Raw genomic sequence first — 18490 nt, forward strand, 5'->3', positions numbered from 1 at the left:
TAATAATTTAGAAATCATAGAGGAAAAAGGCAAGTTAAAATCCTAAAGCAGCAATGCTGGGATTCTGCAGATAGCAGAGACTCAAGGGTTAATGACATTGCAGCTAATAACTAAGTATGATACCATGGATATAAAAGTTAATTAAAAGTATCAGCAGTTATTGCTTTCATAGCATTTTTCTTCAATTCACAGACCAACAATTAATGCAGAGAAATGTAGCAGCCTTTACTCCTCTCACAGCCATTTGCAGCATTATCTCAACTGAGAAATACACAAGCCAAAATCGACCATCACAAGATGTACAAGTATGTTCTGGCTTTCACCAAGTTTCACTGAGGGACAGAGGGTACTTTTCTTCTTGTTGAGAGGCACTTACTTCAGAATACCCAAAAAACCTGAGGCTTAATAATCACATCAGCTGGTACCCTAGAAAGCATGGTGCAGAGCTAGAAACTCCCATCTCCTTGAGGCCTGTAACGCACAAAGTAACGAAATGACAGGGGAGCAGAGGTCAAGTTTCCTATTTTTACAGTAGCTTACGGTGATACAGGTATGGAATGGGGCTGAACACTCAGTGAATTAATGGCCACATGTTACAGAGTGCAATAGAGTGTGCTACAAGTTCTGCACCTCACTGCCTCCAGGCTTTTTACCATCTAAAAGACAAAAAGCAAAAGAAGGAAAGCAGAGAAACGAAGATTAGGTCTGGCACAGAAGCACTATTCATTTGTTTTCTTCTCCCCCCTATCACTTATCTCCACCTGCAGCCCTTACCTACCTGCAAGGCTGCCCCAACTTTCCATCAGGGCACAGATCTGCTAGCCCAGATGAGGTACTCATCACGGCCTCACCCGGAGTCTTCCCTCAAGTTCACTTAGGTTTAAGTTAGTTAGGTTTGTTATACCCTGCTGTTTCCATCCCACATTCTCCTCCAGGCCTTGCTTATTGCTGTATTAGAACATACTTTCCCACCCACTGCTTTGATATACACTCAATTAATTAAAACCTTGCTAACTTTTCTTTCTGTTAGTTGGCTATCAGCCTGCTGCCTCATTTCCCAAACATCACTACAGACCTCAGATCATTTTTTGCTAGCTTTGCTTCCCTGCTGCGTCTCTAATTTTTCCACATCAGAAACCTTGCATTACTCTTTATTAGGAAGAAGTTTTCCCAAATCCCAAATGGTAGGAAGCTGCCTCACTCTGTTTACTGTTCAATGAGGATTATGAATTACCTTTTTTTCCCCCCAGCATCTCCCTTTAAATCCATGCTGACAGCCTGTACACATCTGTATTGTAAATGATGTTTTAGCCCAAACTCCCCAAGTAACCACTCACAAATACATTTTTTTCATGGAGAAAGAAGACAAACCTCTTGTGGGCCACCTCCTCCCGCAGTACAGGCAGGTTCTCTTAAAGATAGTATGATGAATATATACCATGGGCACGTAGGGGAGCATGCAAAAACAGCGAGCAAAGAGATACACAGCAACAATCTCATTGCAGCATACTGTGGCAGACTACTGATTATGTGTCTTTGATGTGCATCAGTTACAGCTTGTGCATTTGCAAATAAAAGCCTAGTGAGGGATTGGGAAACATAACACTGCTAGACAAGGCCCTGATTTATAACACTACCTGGACACGTAGTTAATATTGGAGCACATGCTTTAACACTTACTGTATCACACTAGAATTACTTGCACCTTTTCTTTCATTCAGCTTGCTGTTCTGAATAAAGTGGGTCAGCCCTGGAGGCAAATGAGAGCTCAGCCAATGCTACCTGCTTACCTGAGCAAGCCCTCAGCTGCCACCCCCAGCTAGTTCGTGCCACAGTATGTTTAGGATCAATAGGCTGAATACTTCTGCACCCAGAGGGGATTAACATGCCAATTCCATCCCCGCTGCAGGGAGTTCAGTGAAGTTTAGCACCCTTGGCAAATATGACTTCAAAGAGGTGATGCTGCTGCTGCCATCCACTGTTATACTGCTGGGTGAGGGCTGGTATCATCAAGACCAGATACCTATGCTGTACCCACTTGTCCAGTGTGACTCAAAGCTCTGCAGATCCAATAAAGAAATTATAACCAGGTATTTGCGATGTCCTCATGGGAGGTGGAAAATGTGATTTCAGGTCCTTTACACCATCATCATCATAACCTTACTATAACAGAAACTGGTACATGTTTCCGTGACTGAGGGGCATACACCACTTTTACCATCAGCAAACACTGTTTACTCATAAGAGCTGATGTAGTCACCTGCATCCACAAGGGATAATTGGACTTTGGCATTAGAGGACTAACACAACAGCCATTCCTGTCTGGATAAAGAACATAATTTCAGACACACCCTTGTCTACAATGTTACCTGTTGCCAAGGTTAGAGGCTTCTGCCCATGTCACTTTCACATCACATGGGAGCTCTGATCAAAAAGTCTTGTTTTGCAAGCTTTCATTCCTCTTCCCACACAATCTTCTGCACTGTGTGGGCATATGATAAATTTGATCACAGAGCTGGCCCAGATGAAAGAGCAAACCCCAAATATTTTCTTGCAGGGTTTTACTCATCAGTTTTGGTGAGGTTCACCACACCACAGCAAAATGCTCAGGGAATGAAAGACAAAGTGGCAGGTTCTGACACTGACCATCATACTGTAAACACAGCTTAACAGCTGTAAACTCTGGGATCTGAGCATCCCATGGCTAAGTCATGATGATACTTAGTGCTGCTGTGTTCCTTTTCTGATGAGGATTTGTCCCTTTCTTAATTTGATTTGTAAGGGACAGAAGCATGCTTTTCAGTGCACCAAGCTGCTGGTTATATTTGCTGGATATATATATATTCATATATATTGCTGAATATAACCTTGAACAGATGTTAGTGCAGCACATCCCACGCCCTCACCCTCAGTAAACAGGACTTGGCGCACTTCTCAGATGTAGTGAATGGAGCACCACTGGGTTATAGTTTTTCACTTCTACAATTCCTGTATTTTCAATCTGCTAATAAAGGGAACTAGAATTCAATAAACTCTCGTTAGAGGGTGAATACGACTCAAAGGAAACACATATGGTAAACGAAAATTCAGAATGCAACTCAGTCATCTGTGTTCAGGATGATGATCCTTCCTTTTGATTACATCCCCTTTACCCAAGCGGGTTTTCTTCTGCAGGAATAAGAAGGAAAAGTGAATTCTGAAGAATTCTGGCTAAGTGCTGTTTGCCCTACTTCCTTCGTAGGCAACACGGGAGACATTTAACTTCTATTAGCAAGGCAGTAGTTTTCAAACCAAGACCCACTCTTCACTGGGCAGTCGCAATATGTGGCTAAGGGCAAGTCTGCAGGCTGCAATTGCAATGGCATACCTACAGCTCCTAAAGCAGCTGACACTGCCACTGGAAACTTAATACGATTCTAGAAGATTCACAGTAGACATACAGAACGAATCACAGTATATAGGCACCGGTGGTATCTCTTGTACTTCCTTTCCTACTTCTTGCCAGTTAAAAGAAAGCAGAGAGATCAGACTGTTTACAAGCATATTACACTATTCCACTTCAACAGCTGGGGTAGGTGGGGAATAATTAATGCTTTAATATCAAAATATTTGTCACAATTTGAGTGCTCTGATAGAAATAGATTATATTTTACAAAAAACAAAACCAACAGAGCTTTTCAGAGAATGCGGCTGCAACAGCATACCAGTCTGTTGTTATTATCCTGAAGTGAGGATGAGTATCCCAGTCACTATACAATTGCATTTATCCAGCAGAGACCGACCCTTACTCTCCGTTTGCTTTATCCTTATTTGTTGCGACACATCTATAATCAAGATTAAATGGTGAAGTCAGGTCAATGTAATAATGAATCTACCACAGATTCACATGAATAGCACTTCAGCATGCTACTGTTTACACTGTTCCACTAGAGGTGCCAATATCTACCCACAACAAATGTCAAGAGCTTTCTGGAAGTTATGGTAAGCCAAAATACAGTACAGCCCTAGCAGTACACTTACGTACACAACTACTACAGACAGGCAAAAGTGAAAGCACTTACAAAGTTCCTCAGACTTGTTCTTATGACTTGAATGACCTTGGGTTCCTTTGAAAACATCTAGCATGATGTTACACAAAATGCACAAACACCACCAGTCCCAGTTCTGCACTCCTGGGATTTTGCCAGCACTCACAAATTGGTCCAGAAATAACATGTGGCAAGAGGGAGACATCCTCATCCAATACAAATTAGGGTAGTTTCATTTCTGGACTTGAATCAAAAGTAATGATTCCACTCGGGTCTTCTTTGACCTCACACTGTAAAAGACACTAATTTGACAGTCTTTAAAAGGGTTTCTTTACCTTAAGGCTAATTTTAGCCTTCGTCATACAGACTAGTAAATTCAAGATACTTAGTGAGTTTATTACTTGGAGGAAAACTTTGTACAAGCTGGGGAAAAAAGCCGTGTCCCACCTTCTAGTCTCAAATTCTGATAATAAGGTCAGTCTCAATGTGAAACGTTATTAATTTTCAAGTATTACTAAAAAGCACGGATTTTATCTAAACCTTTTTGAAAATTAAATGCGTAGGGTTTTTTCTTTTTTTTTTTACACTTCCTTGTTTTAAGTGAGCTACTGTAAACAATACAATCCACAAAAAGAAAGCAGCAGCCAAAACCAGATTTCATCAGTGTCACTGTCTGGCTATCATTAGCCTCCTAAATTTACTGTATTAATACAATAATAGATTAACTCCCACTAAAATATTCTAATCCAGCAGTTAATTTCTCTTCTGTGAATAGATCTTGAGGGTGCAGCAGAGTCTATAGTCAAGAGTCTAGACTCTGACCCAAAACTACATACCTGAAATAAAAGACCTTTGACCTATTACAGCAATACTTTAAATAGATTGTGCAGGGGAAGCAAGAAAAGTATTTACTTAAACAGCACAGCACTTTTCAAACCCCTGCTCTTTTTGACTAAGGAGAGCCATTTGTTCCAAGGCAAGCAAGCAAGCGAAGCAACATGCTCCCTCACCAGTATGTATCGCTAAGCGTGCTCTCCATCCTTTCTCCTTGGAAAGTGTTTGTGCACAGTGAGTTCTCAAAATTTCTTTGGAGATTACTGGATCAAACGGCAGATTTTTAAAGGTGTCTAAAGAAAGCAACATGAATTGCTGTTTCATATTCTTTATTATGCAGTATATTAAATGCAGTGTTTCGTAAGCATTTGCTTAATTCATCAGATGAAAGTAACATTCGGAAGGCTGGGTTCTGATACATCTAGAGACATGTAACAGCAACACAAATACACCAGTCTGAAAAGGGGCATACTGATGATCTCAGTGCTAAGAAAATACCTTCAGTCATATTTTTTCTGATGGTACTACACATTCTCTCCTCATACAGACTTTCCTTGAAGTTGTGAACGTTCAGTGCCTTACAGTTTGAGTTCTGCTGCATAAGGATGAGCATGAGATTAAAAAAAAACCCTCCAAAACTATACTGCTTTAAGAAATTAAAGTATCTATAGCAGTAAACACAGAGCACTTCACTGAATTACCAAACTCATGACTCTATTCTGACGACTGCTAGAAAACACATTTTGCAAGCTCAAGTCTCGTTCGCTCCCCTGAAAGGCCACCACGCTGGAAGGACCATGCATGCCCCTCCGAAACCCTGCTAGTGCCGCACGGCTCCTGCCGCCGGGCCCGGCGGCCCAGGGCACCTCTCCGCACCCAAGCGCACGGAGCACAAACCACCCCGAGCACAGCGCCTTCTCCACTCAGGCTTCCCTAAGCCCTGCACGCCCCGAAGCCCACTACTACCCAACGGGTTTCTCCAAGTTTCTCCCGAAGGCAAAATCGCCCCCTCCTCGCCCGCAGCACCACCCTCCGGAACCGCGGCCGGGTCCTGCTCCCGCCGCGGACCACCCGGGCGGGCTCCGGCACAGCCCCGCCGCACGGGTCCGGAGCAGCCGGGGGAAACCCACCGCCTCCCAGCGTCCCCGTTTCACACGCAAAACCGAGAAGCCACTATAACGCTGTCGGGTATTTTTTAAAGAAAACTCAGGGGAAGTGGGGGGGAGCCGCCCCGGGAGCCCCCGCCCGACGAGCTCTCCGTCCGCACAGCCCTCGCCCGACCGCCGGCCGCAGCAACGAACTCCGGGGGGCAAGCGCCCTCACCGCCCCCCAGGCCGCAACCTCCCACCGCCAGACCCGGCGCGGAGGGCAGCGCCCGCCCCCCGGGCCCAGCCGGCCCCGGCCCCGCCGGCCAGCAGCCCCGAGCAGACAGCGGCCGCCCCGGGCCCAGCTCCCTCCCGCCGCGGAGCCCTTCCGCCCCGCCCCCGGGCATCCGGTCAGCGCCGCGCCGGGGCGGGCTGCCGGCATAAAGGCCGGGCCGGGCCGGGCCGGGCCGTGTCGCTCCGCCCTGCCGTTCCCGCTGCCTCAGCCCGCCGCTCGCACCCGCCCCGGCGCCGCCTATCGCTGCGCCACGCCGGGCAGGCGGGGGTGCCCTCTCTGCCCTTCAGCCCTGCAGGCGGAGGTACCCACGGCCGCGGGGGTCCCGGTGCTGGGGGCGTGCGCTGGGGGCCGGGGCAGGTGCGGTGCCGCCCGGCGCGGGGAGCCGTGCTGGCAGCGTCCCGCCCCGGGAGCGAGGGGCGGCGGGCCGGGTCCCGCGGGCTGGCCGCCACGGCTGAAGCCTGCCGGCGTGGGAGCTGCGGCGCTGGCTGGGCCGGCAGGCCGGGCGTGCCGAGCTGCCCGGCGGCATGCGGGTGCTGGGGAGGGCGTTGCCGTGCCTCGGCCCCCGGGCCGCTGGCTACAGGACCGCTGCGCTTTCGGGGGGAGGGGTGGGAGGTCTCAGCCTTCCAGGTGCTTGCTGAGCTCGGCTTAGGTGCCTTGTCATCAGCCTCGGATCTCTTGGGCTAGCAGAGGAGGCCGGTGGGTCGGAGGCCAGCCTCGGTGCTGTCGGTGGTTTGGGGAGCCCCGGCAGCCTGCGAGAGCCGCGAGCTGGCGCGGGTGCCAGCCCGGCGGTGCTGGCGAGCTTACCGGCGCTTGGAAAGGAACCGGTATGGTAAGCCGTTGTAAAGCCTTTGATACTTCGCGATGTAAAAGCCTTCCACGCTTAGGTCTGTGTGAATGTAGGCATATTAAAAAAACAATACTCGGCATCAGAAGGGATCTGAAGCCTTATGTGTGCCAATGGTACCCTGGGTTAATGCACCTGTAAGTAGATCCCTGCTCATGTTAGTTGAGAAGCCCAAATCAGCCAAGTCAGTTAGCAAATTCGATTGTCCATGTGGACGTTCCTGGTCACAGTAGCTGGTGTAATTAGCAGTGCTAATGCAGTGAGAATGAAGAGCTCTTGGCCCCACCAAAATTGGGTTAGGCGAGAGACGTGTCAGTGGAAACTAGGCATCTTGTTGAGGGATGTGGGGCTGGTGTTCTAAGGAAGTCTCCTGTGGTCTGTATGCCTAAGCCAAGTCTACTTCCCTAAGATAAAGTAGGTACTTTCTCTAAGATCTAATATGCCTCTGCCCTATGCAAGCCTAATACATTATTATTTTACTTAATAGATTACTGATGTAAATTCTAAACTGAGTTTAGGTCAAACTGTTACTCTATTTTCAAGGCAATTACCTCTTGTTTTTCCATAGGGAAAACATCCTTATCTATCCTGGGGATACCGATCTTCTTTCATACAAATGGAGTATGTTACATTAAGTGCACTAAGTTAGTGTAATCAAGTTACATTCAACAACTGAATTTATTTTAAAGATTTGTTGCTTCTGTCTTAGAGCCATCAAAGAACTTGTGTTTCCAAAAACTCGCTGGTTTTTTGATGTATGTGAAATTTAATAATTTTCCTGTATAATGTCAATATTGGCTCTAGAAAAATGTTCCTGTGCTGTTTTGATATTTCTAAAATTTCTTATTGGTGTCACTGCCTTTCATCTGTGCCAGAACCTCTGCATACCTTCACACCAGAAAACATTCACCCTATGACTTTTCTTTATCAGAAAGAACAACTTTTTTCCATACCTACTATGCGTCTGATAAATGCTTTCCTGTTATTGGAATAGTTTTAAGATATCCTAATGTTTCTGCCAGAAAACTTCCTGAAATAGCTAGCTCTGCCCGAGCAGTGGCCTATCCCTTTTCAGGACAGACCTTGTTTCCCACGTACAAAACCTGAGACTCATGATAACTTGTGTATGTCTACCTGCTAAATCTCACAATCTTTGCTCAGAGCAGCAGAGATCCAAGTAACTTATCTCTTGGCACTCGTCAAACATGTTTACCTATACACATAGATAGCAATGTTAACCAAGAGATGTTATCAAACTGGGGGTGTAGTGCTAAAGGTTGAAGTGTAAGTGCCAGTGTGCTTTACCTTCAGCTGAGAAGGAAGGTATTAATCCATCACACCGTAATTAGTCAGAGACTAAAACCTGCTTTGACTGAGGGTGCATTTCTTGCATGGTTTTTGTATGCTGGGAAATAAATAACATTCCTTCAAGGACTTAAATGCCTGCTTGGTGTCAGCATTACTATTATGAATACAGTCTGTGAAGTTTAATGCATACCTGAGATGGTATGATTCAGGCCCATAACATTTGCTTTAATGCAGGGAGGTGAAGGGAAGAAACTTAAGAGCTTTGCAAAAGATTTTGTTCAATTGCAAAAGCAGGCTTTCCTCAACAATGGTAATGCTAGTAGCTGAAAAGCTAGTTGTGAAAGCCATAATTTACCTAGTGTGCTTTGGAGATGTATAAGCATACTGTACTCTGAAGCTCCCTATACTGGCAGTTTTTCAGGAGGGTTGAGACTGTGACTTTGACTATGCATTTGGTCAGAGCAGAGATGGGAACATGTGATGTGAGGGGTGGGGAATTTCTAAAGCAGGAGATGGCAAGTGGTTTTATTGCCTCTGCCAAATGGTAAAACAGTTGTGTGCTGCATTCTGGAAGGGAGTAGGAGCAACCTGAAGATGATACAGAAACAGGACAAATGGGTCAGATGTGCAGATGTAAGCCTATATGTATATTATTTTTTTTCAGACAACGCTCGGAAGCAGACTAGAGAAAATATTTAGAATGGATCTGAAAATGCCTTTCAGCTTTGAAATATTGATGTTTGCATTTTTTATCTTTATGGTTTATTCTATCTGGTAAACATTTTCTTTTATCAGGTAACTGAAGAAACAGCCTCAAGATGAACTTCTTGCTGGAAACATTCAAAGTAATCGGACTTACTGTTTATTACTTGCTGGAGTCGCTAGTGTTCCTGATTGTGCCTAGACGGAAGAAGAATGTTAGTGGTGAAATCGTATTAATAACAGGAGCAGGAAGTGGCATTGGAAAACTGTTATCTTTAAAATTTGCTAGCCTTGGAGCTACAGTGGTACTCTGGGACATCAATCAAGAGGGACTCAAGGAGACAAGTAGGCTGGCCAGAGAAAATGGAGCAGCGAGAATACACTGTTACATCTGTGACTGCAGCAAAAGGCAGGATGTCTACAGAGTAGCTGATCAGGTAAAGTATCTTACTTGTGGCTTTGACACTACTCTGAGTGCATGCATGTGCATTTAATTTTTAGTGACCTCGAAGCAAGAGATTCAAGTTAATTCAGAATGTATTGTGCATGCTACCTATTTCAAGAATACTGAGTTTTAGAGTTGACTTGTGTACTTCTGTTCCTTTAAAAATAAAAAGAGCTGGTTCTCTTTTTTTTTTTTTGTCAGTAGCCCATTTCAGCTGGCTAACTCCTGATTCATTCAATTACTAGGCAAGCACTTACTGGTGAAGTACAGAAAAATCAATTTATTGAAGCTATAGCAGTATTCCAAGTTCTGGCAGCCTTTTACCAAAAGTAAACCCTGAAGACTGTACATTGAAAACTGCCTAAGCAGTTAATCCCCTTTACAGATAAATCCACAGCTGTGAATAGATTTTTTCAGACTTGCTTTATCAGAATTAATGAGTGTATCTTGAAGACTTAAATATTTCTTTCTTCCTTTCTGAAGAGCTTTGTAAATATAGCATGTGGTTAGATATTTTAGGCAGACTAGTAGAATTGCCAAAAGCTAAAATTGCTTAACAGTTTCCATTATAACAACCTGTTTTCATTTGCTTAAAACATTGCTAAACTTAACTGTTGATCTAGAAAGTTTCCACAGTAAGTGTTATGTCTGAGGATGAATTTAAAAAAACCCTCAGCTGTCTTCAGAAACATCTGTTGGCTGGAATAATGTTTAAGAAGCTCTAGCCTTCTGCATTTTTCTATCTGCAAAAATGGCTAGAACAAACTTTCTGGTAAGTGAAACTTGTGTGTGACTTGGAGCTTGCTAGAGGCTGGTACTGCTGGTTTTATATCCTCATAATGCTGGTCACCCTTGGTCCCCCTTGCAGCTCCATAATGCCAGCTGAGTTGCACATCTGCTGTCCCTGCAGAGCAGTTGCATGTGCCTCACCACAGGCCTGTAACTGCATCCTGATGGACTGGAAGGAGTAAAGGAGGGGGGAATATTGCAGTGTGAAGGACACAGGAATGAAGAAGACAGAAAGTAATGTTCTTTTTTGAGGACTTGAGGGCTAGCACTTTAGCCCTATGGATAAAAGCAGTATCGGAGCCTTTCTGGCCAAATATGAAAAGATAAGTGTGTACATATGTGTGTGACAGGTTAGGGATGACAAAATAGTCGTAGACAGGAGTGAACAAGTGGTAAGGGGGTCTGAGTGCATGATGCTTCACTTATAATCTTCTGTCAGCAGTTCACTAACAGCTGATTCACTAATAATCTGCCTCCTGATCCCCATAGAAGAAAATCTCCTACTACCATTATTTCAGAAATATCATGTCCTGCTGACAACTGATGTAGAACCATGCAGACAACTTTCCTGTCTTATTAGTAACAAGACTTTAGTATTAGTTATTGCTTGGTGGCATTGTTTACATGATGCGGTGAAGTAGATTTTGGCTCATAGTGTTCAGTGTCACCCTTTGCAATATGGGACAGGAGGGCTCCAGGTTTTGTTTCCCGCCCCTCCCTGTGATTCAGCTTCACACAATGACTTGGAGTTTTGCAAGACTGTAGCAAACTGAGTGCATGTAGGCAGGGCAGGATATGGTTGAAAACTGTGTGCCCAGTAAAACAGTCTCAAAGCCAGAATGAAATGTATGTGGACCTTAAATACCTGCTTCTGGTACTTCATCAGCCACACAGAGAGACAAGGGGAAAAAGTCATTTCAGTAGGAAGAAAACAAAAAAGCTCTGCAGATGTGGTGGTGGTGTTCCCTTACTGTACTAACAGGATGAAGGACAGCTTTTAGCTATCATGAGCTATAGCTTAAAACTTGTTTCTGATGTCCCTGTTCCAGAAGTACCCAACCCCAAAAAGGATGTGGCCTTCTCTGACCTATGTCTCCCTCCCCTGAGTTCAGCTAAACTTAAAGAATCTAGGGCTTTGAAAAGAAACTGGTTTTTGATCTTCTTATTTGTGAAGAAACAAAGCCTTTTTGTCATTATCATGTTGCAAAATTGCATCTGGGCTCACATTTACTTCCAGGGTATCTCTTGCATGGTATTTTTTTGCTTATCCATTGTTTTTTCTTGCTAGTAAAGATGACGGTTTGCAGCCAGTTTTCTACTTTTCTAAGAATCTTTCCTGTGCAGAGGAGCAACAGTAGAAGCAGATTTCCTGGTGGTATTTCATGCTGCTTGTAAAACATCCAGTGCTTTCTTCCAGCTCTTGTAGGCAGTTACAGAGGGGTTTGTGATTAAAGAGTAGATGCTTTAGGATGATATTTGGGAATTGCTCGCTACTAAACTTCAATATAAGGGCATAACTGCCAAAGCAAGCAAGAAAGAGTGTTTATACCTTAAAAAGATGTTTAACCAGGTGAGCTGTTTGCATAATGCTTGCCTTACCTAGGCTTAATGCAAACACCTGTAACATACTTTCCTGCACTGTACAAATGGGGAGGTTTAGAGCTCTGGAAAGCTGACATTATCCACCCCAGCCCCCAACAGCTAGGGAAAAGGCTTGGTACAGGTCTTTTGTACTTGGCCTCAAAGCAGAAAGTTGGAAGGGCTGGTTGTCTTGGCTCTGTCATGCTGAGGGGAGAATGCAATTAAAACAGCCATTTACTGAGGAAAGAGCTGCCACATCTAGTTAGTAGGGAAGCAACATGAACAGAGGTATTGTAAAGCTGGAATTATTTGCCTGGGTTGCAAGAAGGCACTCAAATCTGCTTTGAATTCTATTCAGAGTGTGAATATATTTTAGACTGAGCAGAGACAGGTGGTAAAGAGATTGTTCAGTTTTTTGCCACTATTTCCCTTTTCCATCAACAGAATGCTCCAATCACCAAGTTATAAACTGTACATACCACATCCCCTACCTCTGTCTGTCTTCTGTTTGCACAAAAGAAACATGACCACTTATTCAGATACTTGTTCTTTGCCCCAAAGGTTAGATTTGGGGTACTGGTCCAGACTTCTAGAATTGCTAAATCATCTGATATGAGGCAGTATTAAAGCATCATTTACTAACGATTGCATTTATGTCTCTGAATGTGTACTGAGGGGTACATTCTCAGGTTGGTGACTAGAGCAATGTGTCTAAGGCTGACATGGAGATCATGTGGCACTGCTTCAGAAATACTGGAATTGTTACATGACAAATTTTTGAGAGGGGAATAGACAGACAATGTCTGCAGTGAATGAGGTGGAGAGGGGCTCTGGCTGATTAATAACTGTTCTATATAATCCTACCAAGGCTCCTTTCTGTTTTTTAAACTCTTATGTAATTAACAAACATGGACAAGATTGGGACAAGTTCAAGGAAGATGAGGAAATTAAGCTGGAATAAAGGATATGTGGTAGATTATCCTTTAATTCTTTACTGCTATACAGACCTGGTCTGTCTGTGCTTTCTTCAGCCACTATAGGTACCTAGCAAAGGAAACGCTGTGTTCTGTGAGCTGCAGCAGTATGGCAAGATGGGATAAACCCAGCATGGTTTCCCAAAGCTACTGATCAGCGTGTATTTAGCACCTGATCTGGAAATCACAAATTAAAGTACTTGCTTCCTTTTTCCCAGGTAGCTCAGATTAATTAATTGTACTTCAAATACTACATTAAATATTTTCATTCTCCTTTTGAGAGCTAGCACAGTATCTTAATATCAGCTAGCCTATAGCTGCTCTCTCAAGTGAGTCTGTTCATAAAAGTTCTCAGTCTGGAGCTAAAGTGAGAACTATACTTCTCTTGCTGAACAAAATGTGTAGGTATTATTCTTTAGCCAACTTATTTTCTGGGAACCACATCAAGGATTCTGGTACAGTGTTAGAATTGAAGCAAATACACTAAAACAACTGTCTGCGCCATCACCTGCAGAAGCTCATAAGGCTTTTGCCTTCTGTGACTGTATGACCCCTAAAAATCTTCCTTTACTCAGAATCCTACAGCTTTTGTTTAATTTTCATAACAAACTACTACCCTTCCTACAGTTTTCTCATTTCTTGTGTTGTACTGAGTGCTAATACCAATGGAGAGATAGTGTTCTTTTAGGCTGTTTTCATGAGAAATAAACTTGTAAAAAAAACCCACCCTTTTTGTTTGGTAATGTAAGCTCTTAAGTTCCTGACCTGTAGAGTTGGTTGAAGTTAAGATATTTGAATAAATAAAAAGGTTGTAAGGAGGAAATATTTTACAGGTAGTCTTTCTTACTGCCTATGTGTATGAGGAATACTTATCAAAAGTGACTGTTTGCCCATACCAATTGTAACACACTGGGGGAAGAAAATTCCATCTGCTCCCCTGGAAAGCTGTAGGGAAGTGTGTTTTAATGTGTGCACTGTGGAATGCAAGTAAAGTTACCACTCGTGGAAAAACTACTATGTAATACATTAGCGTTTAACAGTCAGTCAGAAGCGGAATATGTGGAAAGCAACCTGAATCTTGAAATACCTGAAATACTAAGATGCTACTAAGTAGCTGCTGCCCTGTGCAGTGGGAGAGATGAATACCTGGACTGCTGGGATGCAGGCAACTAACACTACCAACAGGTGAAGATTCAAGTACTGTGCAAGCTGGCTTTAGCCTTCAAGTCATATGGCAACGCTGCCGCTGTGCTCAGGTTGCTCTGTGGAAAATGCAGGATTTGAGTATCACGCAAGGAACCTTAGAAGTGAAAGTTTAGATATTCCAGCCCTCACACAGATTTTTATGTACCTGATTCTGATGGAGTCACCTGAGGATCTATGTACTGTGCCTCACCACATGGCATAGAAATGGCCCTACAGACAGAGTTGTTTGTCGGTTTTAAGTTGTATTTATTATAGCAAAATACTTGTATTAGTTAAGTCCCTATTGCAGAGAGCTTGCCTGGAACATTTGCAGCAAGAACCAGAAATGTCGAAAGCAGAAGCCTGTGTGGAGCTGTTGGGCTCCACAGCCCCAGAGTAAGTCCAGTTGTAAGCTCAGCTCTAAAAATGTGTTGGGTGAGAATATGCAAGAACCTGAGGTGTTTGGATGTGTAAGGTCAACTTAGTTGAAATGTGCACTATTTCATATGTTTTCATTTATAAAACTTGGAAAGCATGTATTTATTATATAATATCTTGAGGCTTTTTGTTTTAGGTTAAAAAAGAAGTTGGTGATGTTAGCATCCTAGTCAACAACGCTGGTATTGTAACTGGGAAGAAGTTTCTTGATTGTCCAGATTCACTTGTGGAAAAAAGCATGGAAGTGAACATAATGGCACACTTCTGGGTAATATCTGTACTTTGCATATATACACCAAAAGAGCCTTTCAACATGTTTTTAGTGTTAATTTAACCTTTTGGAATTGAGGAAAATATGAAAGGGTATATAGGTCCTTGTAAGTTCAGTCAGAAATTATACAAGAAATTACCTTCTGTGCCTGGGAGTCTGTAAAACAGAACAAGGGTAGAAGAATGGATCCTTTGGGAACTCCTGGCATAGGTGGGTGGAAGAAAAACTGCTTCATATTTAGAAATGCTCTTAGGAACTGAAGTTTACCATCTGCTAAATTCTGAAGTTAGTCATATGTACAATCCCTCAATATTAGTTGACATGAATGAAGCAGGCCCAGACTAAAAGTTGGTGCTCTCGTAACAGAGAATTGTTCAATTCTGTTAGTGTTCTACTTTGTGGTTATGGTAGTTTTGGTAAGAAATACTACATGTTCAGACAATGCTCTTAATAAGTGGGGCTTTTGTCCAAAATGCGTAACTTCACATGCTTTTTCTTCCTTCCAGGGAAGGCAGGTCATCTATGTGGTGTTCCTATCATAAAGAACTGCAAAGGGGTTATTAACACATGCTTCAGTTTCATCATAAATAAATTTCATCACAAAGATTAAAGGAATGTAATGGCATAATTTTTTTTTGCCATTTTATAAAATTTTCAGTAAACATTTAATTCTCCTTTGAAATATTGCAGTGTTGAGCTTTAGGCTGAAAGAAACTTAACAACTAGCTGAGAGAAAGTGGTACTGGTACTGGTGGGGCCTGGAAAGTCCCAGCGCAGTGTTTGAAGGTTAGAGCTCAAACAACAAACTTTTTTTTTTTTCTCCCGCCCCCCCTCCTCTTCCATAGTGGGACACAGGAGGAAGCTTATTTAAACTGCAGGGAAAATTTTTTAAAAAGACAAGTTCAAAATATTATAGCATGTAGTTTACTTAGTAAAATATTTCATTGGAACTCTAACTTACATTGCAGACTTACAAAGCCTTCCTCCCAGCAATGATGGCCTCTAACCATGGACACTTGGTTAGTATTGCAAGCTCAGCAGGACTGACTGGAGTCAATCGTCTTTCAGGTAGAGCATTAAAGCTAATGTTCACTTAGACAATTAGTTTGATTTAAACTCTGCAATTTAAACTCCTGTAAAAAATCCTGATTTTGAGTTTCTGGGTCTTTGCATATAGGTAAAGCAAATGGTCATACTTTCAAACCAGATGATCTTAAACAGATCATTCCTTTCAAAAGAGTTTTCCAAGTACTGAGCAGTGCTGTGAAACAGGATTTTCTGCCAAGGCAGTTAAAGGATCTAGGAGCCATATAGAAATTTGGAAACTGGTAACGTCAATGTTGTTAACCTGCAGGTATTTGGTGGGGAGAAGGACACTTTGTTTGTTTTGCTTCTTTTTTAATTCTTGCAGCATGTTCTCAAGCTAAGCAGAATGCTGTACAGGTTTCCCTGACTCAAAGAACTACTAAAATTCAGGTGTGGTACAGAGGCAGAGGTGCGATACCTCATTTTGCATTCTCTGTGTCTCAGCCATTCATTCAAGAGGACCCATACAGTGATGGAAAGAAAGTGTTGAGACTAGGGCAAACTCAGAAGGCATTTCTGGAAAATGTATGCAAAGGGGAAGGAAAATGAAATAAGGTGACATAGCAGTAAAAGAAATCTAGCTTCAAGGAAGCGATAATGAAGAGAAATTGAATTTCAGGTTGAAACCACATGAGAGAGTCTTGGAAGCTTGAGTTTGATGCATAAGAAGCTAGTGCATGGATTCAAAGATAAGGTCTGGTATGAAAAGATCATTTCATTTGCTGTTGTTCAGAGGAGAGTGGAAAGGTGATAGCAGGGGATGCGATGAGAAACCCTCTGCCTGTCAGTGTAGAACAATGGTCAATTTAGGAAAGGGGAAGTAAAGGGGTGAATTGCATCAAACACAAATTTTCTTTGTAACCTAATCCTGCAAACAGTTCCTACTATGTTCTAAAGTATTTTCTTATTGGACAGTAATTTCCTGCAGGTACTGCACATATATCATTTCTATACTACAGTGCTGCTGTTGTACACTGAAAAAAAAAAAAAAAAACCCCAAAAAACAAAAACCCCCAAAAAAACAACCAAAACCAAACCAACAAAAAAAAAAAACCCAAAACCACCAATAAAACCGAAACAAAAAAAAACCCCACAAACACACAACTGTGGCTAGTTACTTAACAGGGGCAAAACTATGTTCTCGTCACCATCAAAAACTTACTGCTCCTGTGTACTTGTTCAATGGTAGGACTCACTAAACCTGTTTAGTAAAGTTTAGTTAGTAAATTAAAATGTTTAACTGCAATTATTGTTTTATTTTACAGATTATTGTGCAAGTAAATTTGCAGCAGTTGGTTTTGCTGAGTCAGTTGATTTGGAGTTGAGAGATCTGAGAAGGACTGGTGTTAAAACCACAATTGTGTGTCCTTACTACATAAACACAGGAATGTTTGATGGCTGTAGAACCAAGTGAGTAAATTCTTATGAAGTTCTTATGCAACGTGCATATTTAGCATGTTACGTATTCCTATTTCCTTTATGAAAATCATAAGCTACGCTTTTCTCTGCTTGTGTTATTTTTAGGGCTTCAGATGGGTGTTAACAGTGCTATCCAGCGACTGGGCAACCCAAATGGCAAAGCCCTTGGTACTTTACTGTTCATTTAATCTGAAATGTAATTGGTATCCTTTCCTCTGCAGAAGTCAAATGCTCCAGTTGTCCTCTCTGGTTTCTAAACCCCCATTCACCTCCTGAAATCAGTGGCATAGCTTTGCTCCATATGCTTGTATAATAACAAAATTTAGGAGCCAAATAAAAGCCTAGTGTGTCTTAATGTGAGGACTATATGGATTTGTCTCATTATAGATCATACAAAGGGAAAATAACAATGGCCACTCGCTCCCTAACACAATGAAAGTTCTGTTGTTCACAGGACTTGTAGTATTTATTTCTTTCAGTTGAATAACTGCAAAATTGAGACTTATTTTGAGTAAAATGGGAATCCAAACCAACTTGTATTATTGTAAGAAATGTCTTCTCTTCCAGGTGGCCACGTCTGCTTCCTGTTCTGGAGTCGGAATATGTGGCTGAGAAGATAATCACTGCTATTCGGAGGGACCAAGAAATGTTGCTGCTACCACGCAGTCTTTATTTTATATTACCTTTGAGACAGTAAGTTACGCCTTTCCTTCTTTTCCACTCTTTTTCTGTCCAGGGATTTTTCAGCTATATGTTTGACTAAAAGTGCAAACTAGGCTTTTACTTGTTGGTGTGAATTTTCATTATGTTCTGCAGGGATTCAGTCTGCCCTTGGACCACATAGCAATGACAGAAATCTCTAACTGTGCCTCGCTGACCCCACTGGGGTGCAGCTTTACTCTGTGCTGTAGAGACTGGGCCTGCTCCTTAGTAACTGCATGCCTGGTGTCTTGCTCCAGCATTAGGGCACTCCCGACTGTGTTGCAGGCTGGTCTGGGAAATGGATCTAATAACTCAGGCTGCCAAATGAGTGCAATAGATATTTTGAGAGGACCAGTGGTACTATATTCTAGAGAGTATACTGTCTTTGCCAGTATTAGCCAGGTAAAATTTAATTTTGTGATAAAACTGCACAACTCTTCTGATGTCTGTTCTGTTTGTTGGTTTGGTTATTTTTTTCTCTTCTTCAACTCCCCTACCCTACAG

At 42.6% G+C, this 18490-nt stretch overlaps 1 protein-coding gene across 2 annotated transcripts in view; it reads left to right on the forward strand.

Moving 5' to 3' along the window:
- The first annotated feature begins 6366 nt into the window (after positions 1 to 6366).
- LOC102047754 (epidermal retinol dehydrogenase 2-like) overlaps positions 6367 to 18490 on the forward strand; it is a 33147-nt gene continuing 21023 nt past the window's right edge. Inside the window, exons 1-6 of one of the 2 annotated variants that reach the window (XM_055705368.1) lie at positions 6367 to 6543; positions 9190 to 9533; positions 14645 to 14776; positions 15748 to 15847; positions 17131 to 17275; positions 17852 to 17977. In XM_055705368.1, the coding sequence (XP_055561343.1) occupies positions 9213 to 9533; positions 14645 to 14776; positions 15748 to 15847; positions 17131 to 17275; positions 17852 to 17977 (824 nt within the window). In that variant the 5' untranslated portion in view covers positions 6367 to 6543; positions 9190 to 9212. Of the gene's footprint in view, positions 6544 to 6964; positions 7072 to 9189; positions 9534 to 14644; positions 14777 to 15747; positions 15848 to 17130; positions 17276 to 17851; positions 17978 to 18490 lie in introns of those variants that run through there. The other variant, XM_005443220.4, reaches the window with a different exon arrangement.

This window comes from Falco cherrug, chromosome 3 (genome assembly GCF_023634085.1).
Source record: "Falco cherrug isolate bFalChe1 chromosome 3, bFalChe1.pri, whole genome shotgun sequence".
Classification (NCBI taxonomy): domain Eukaryota; kingdom Metazoa; phylum Chordata; class Aves; order Falconiformes; family Falconidae; genus Falco; species Falco cherrug.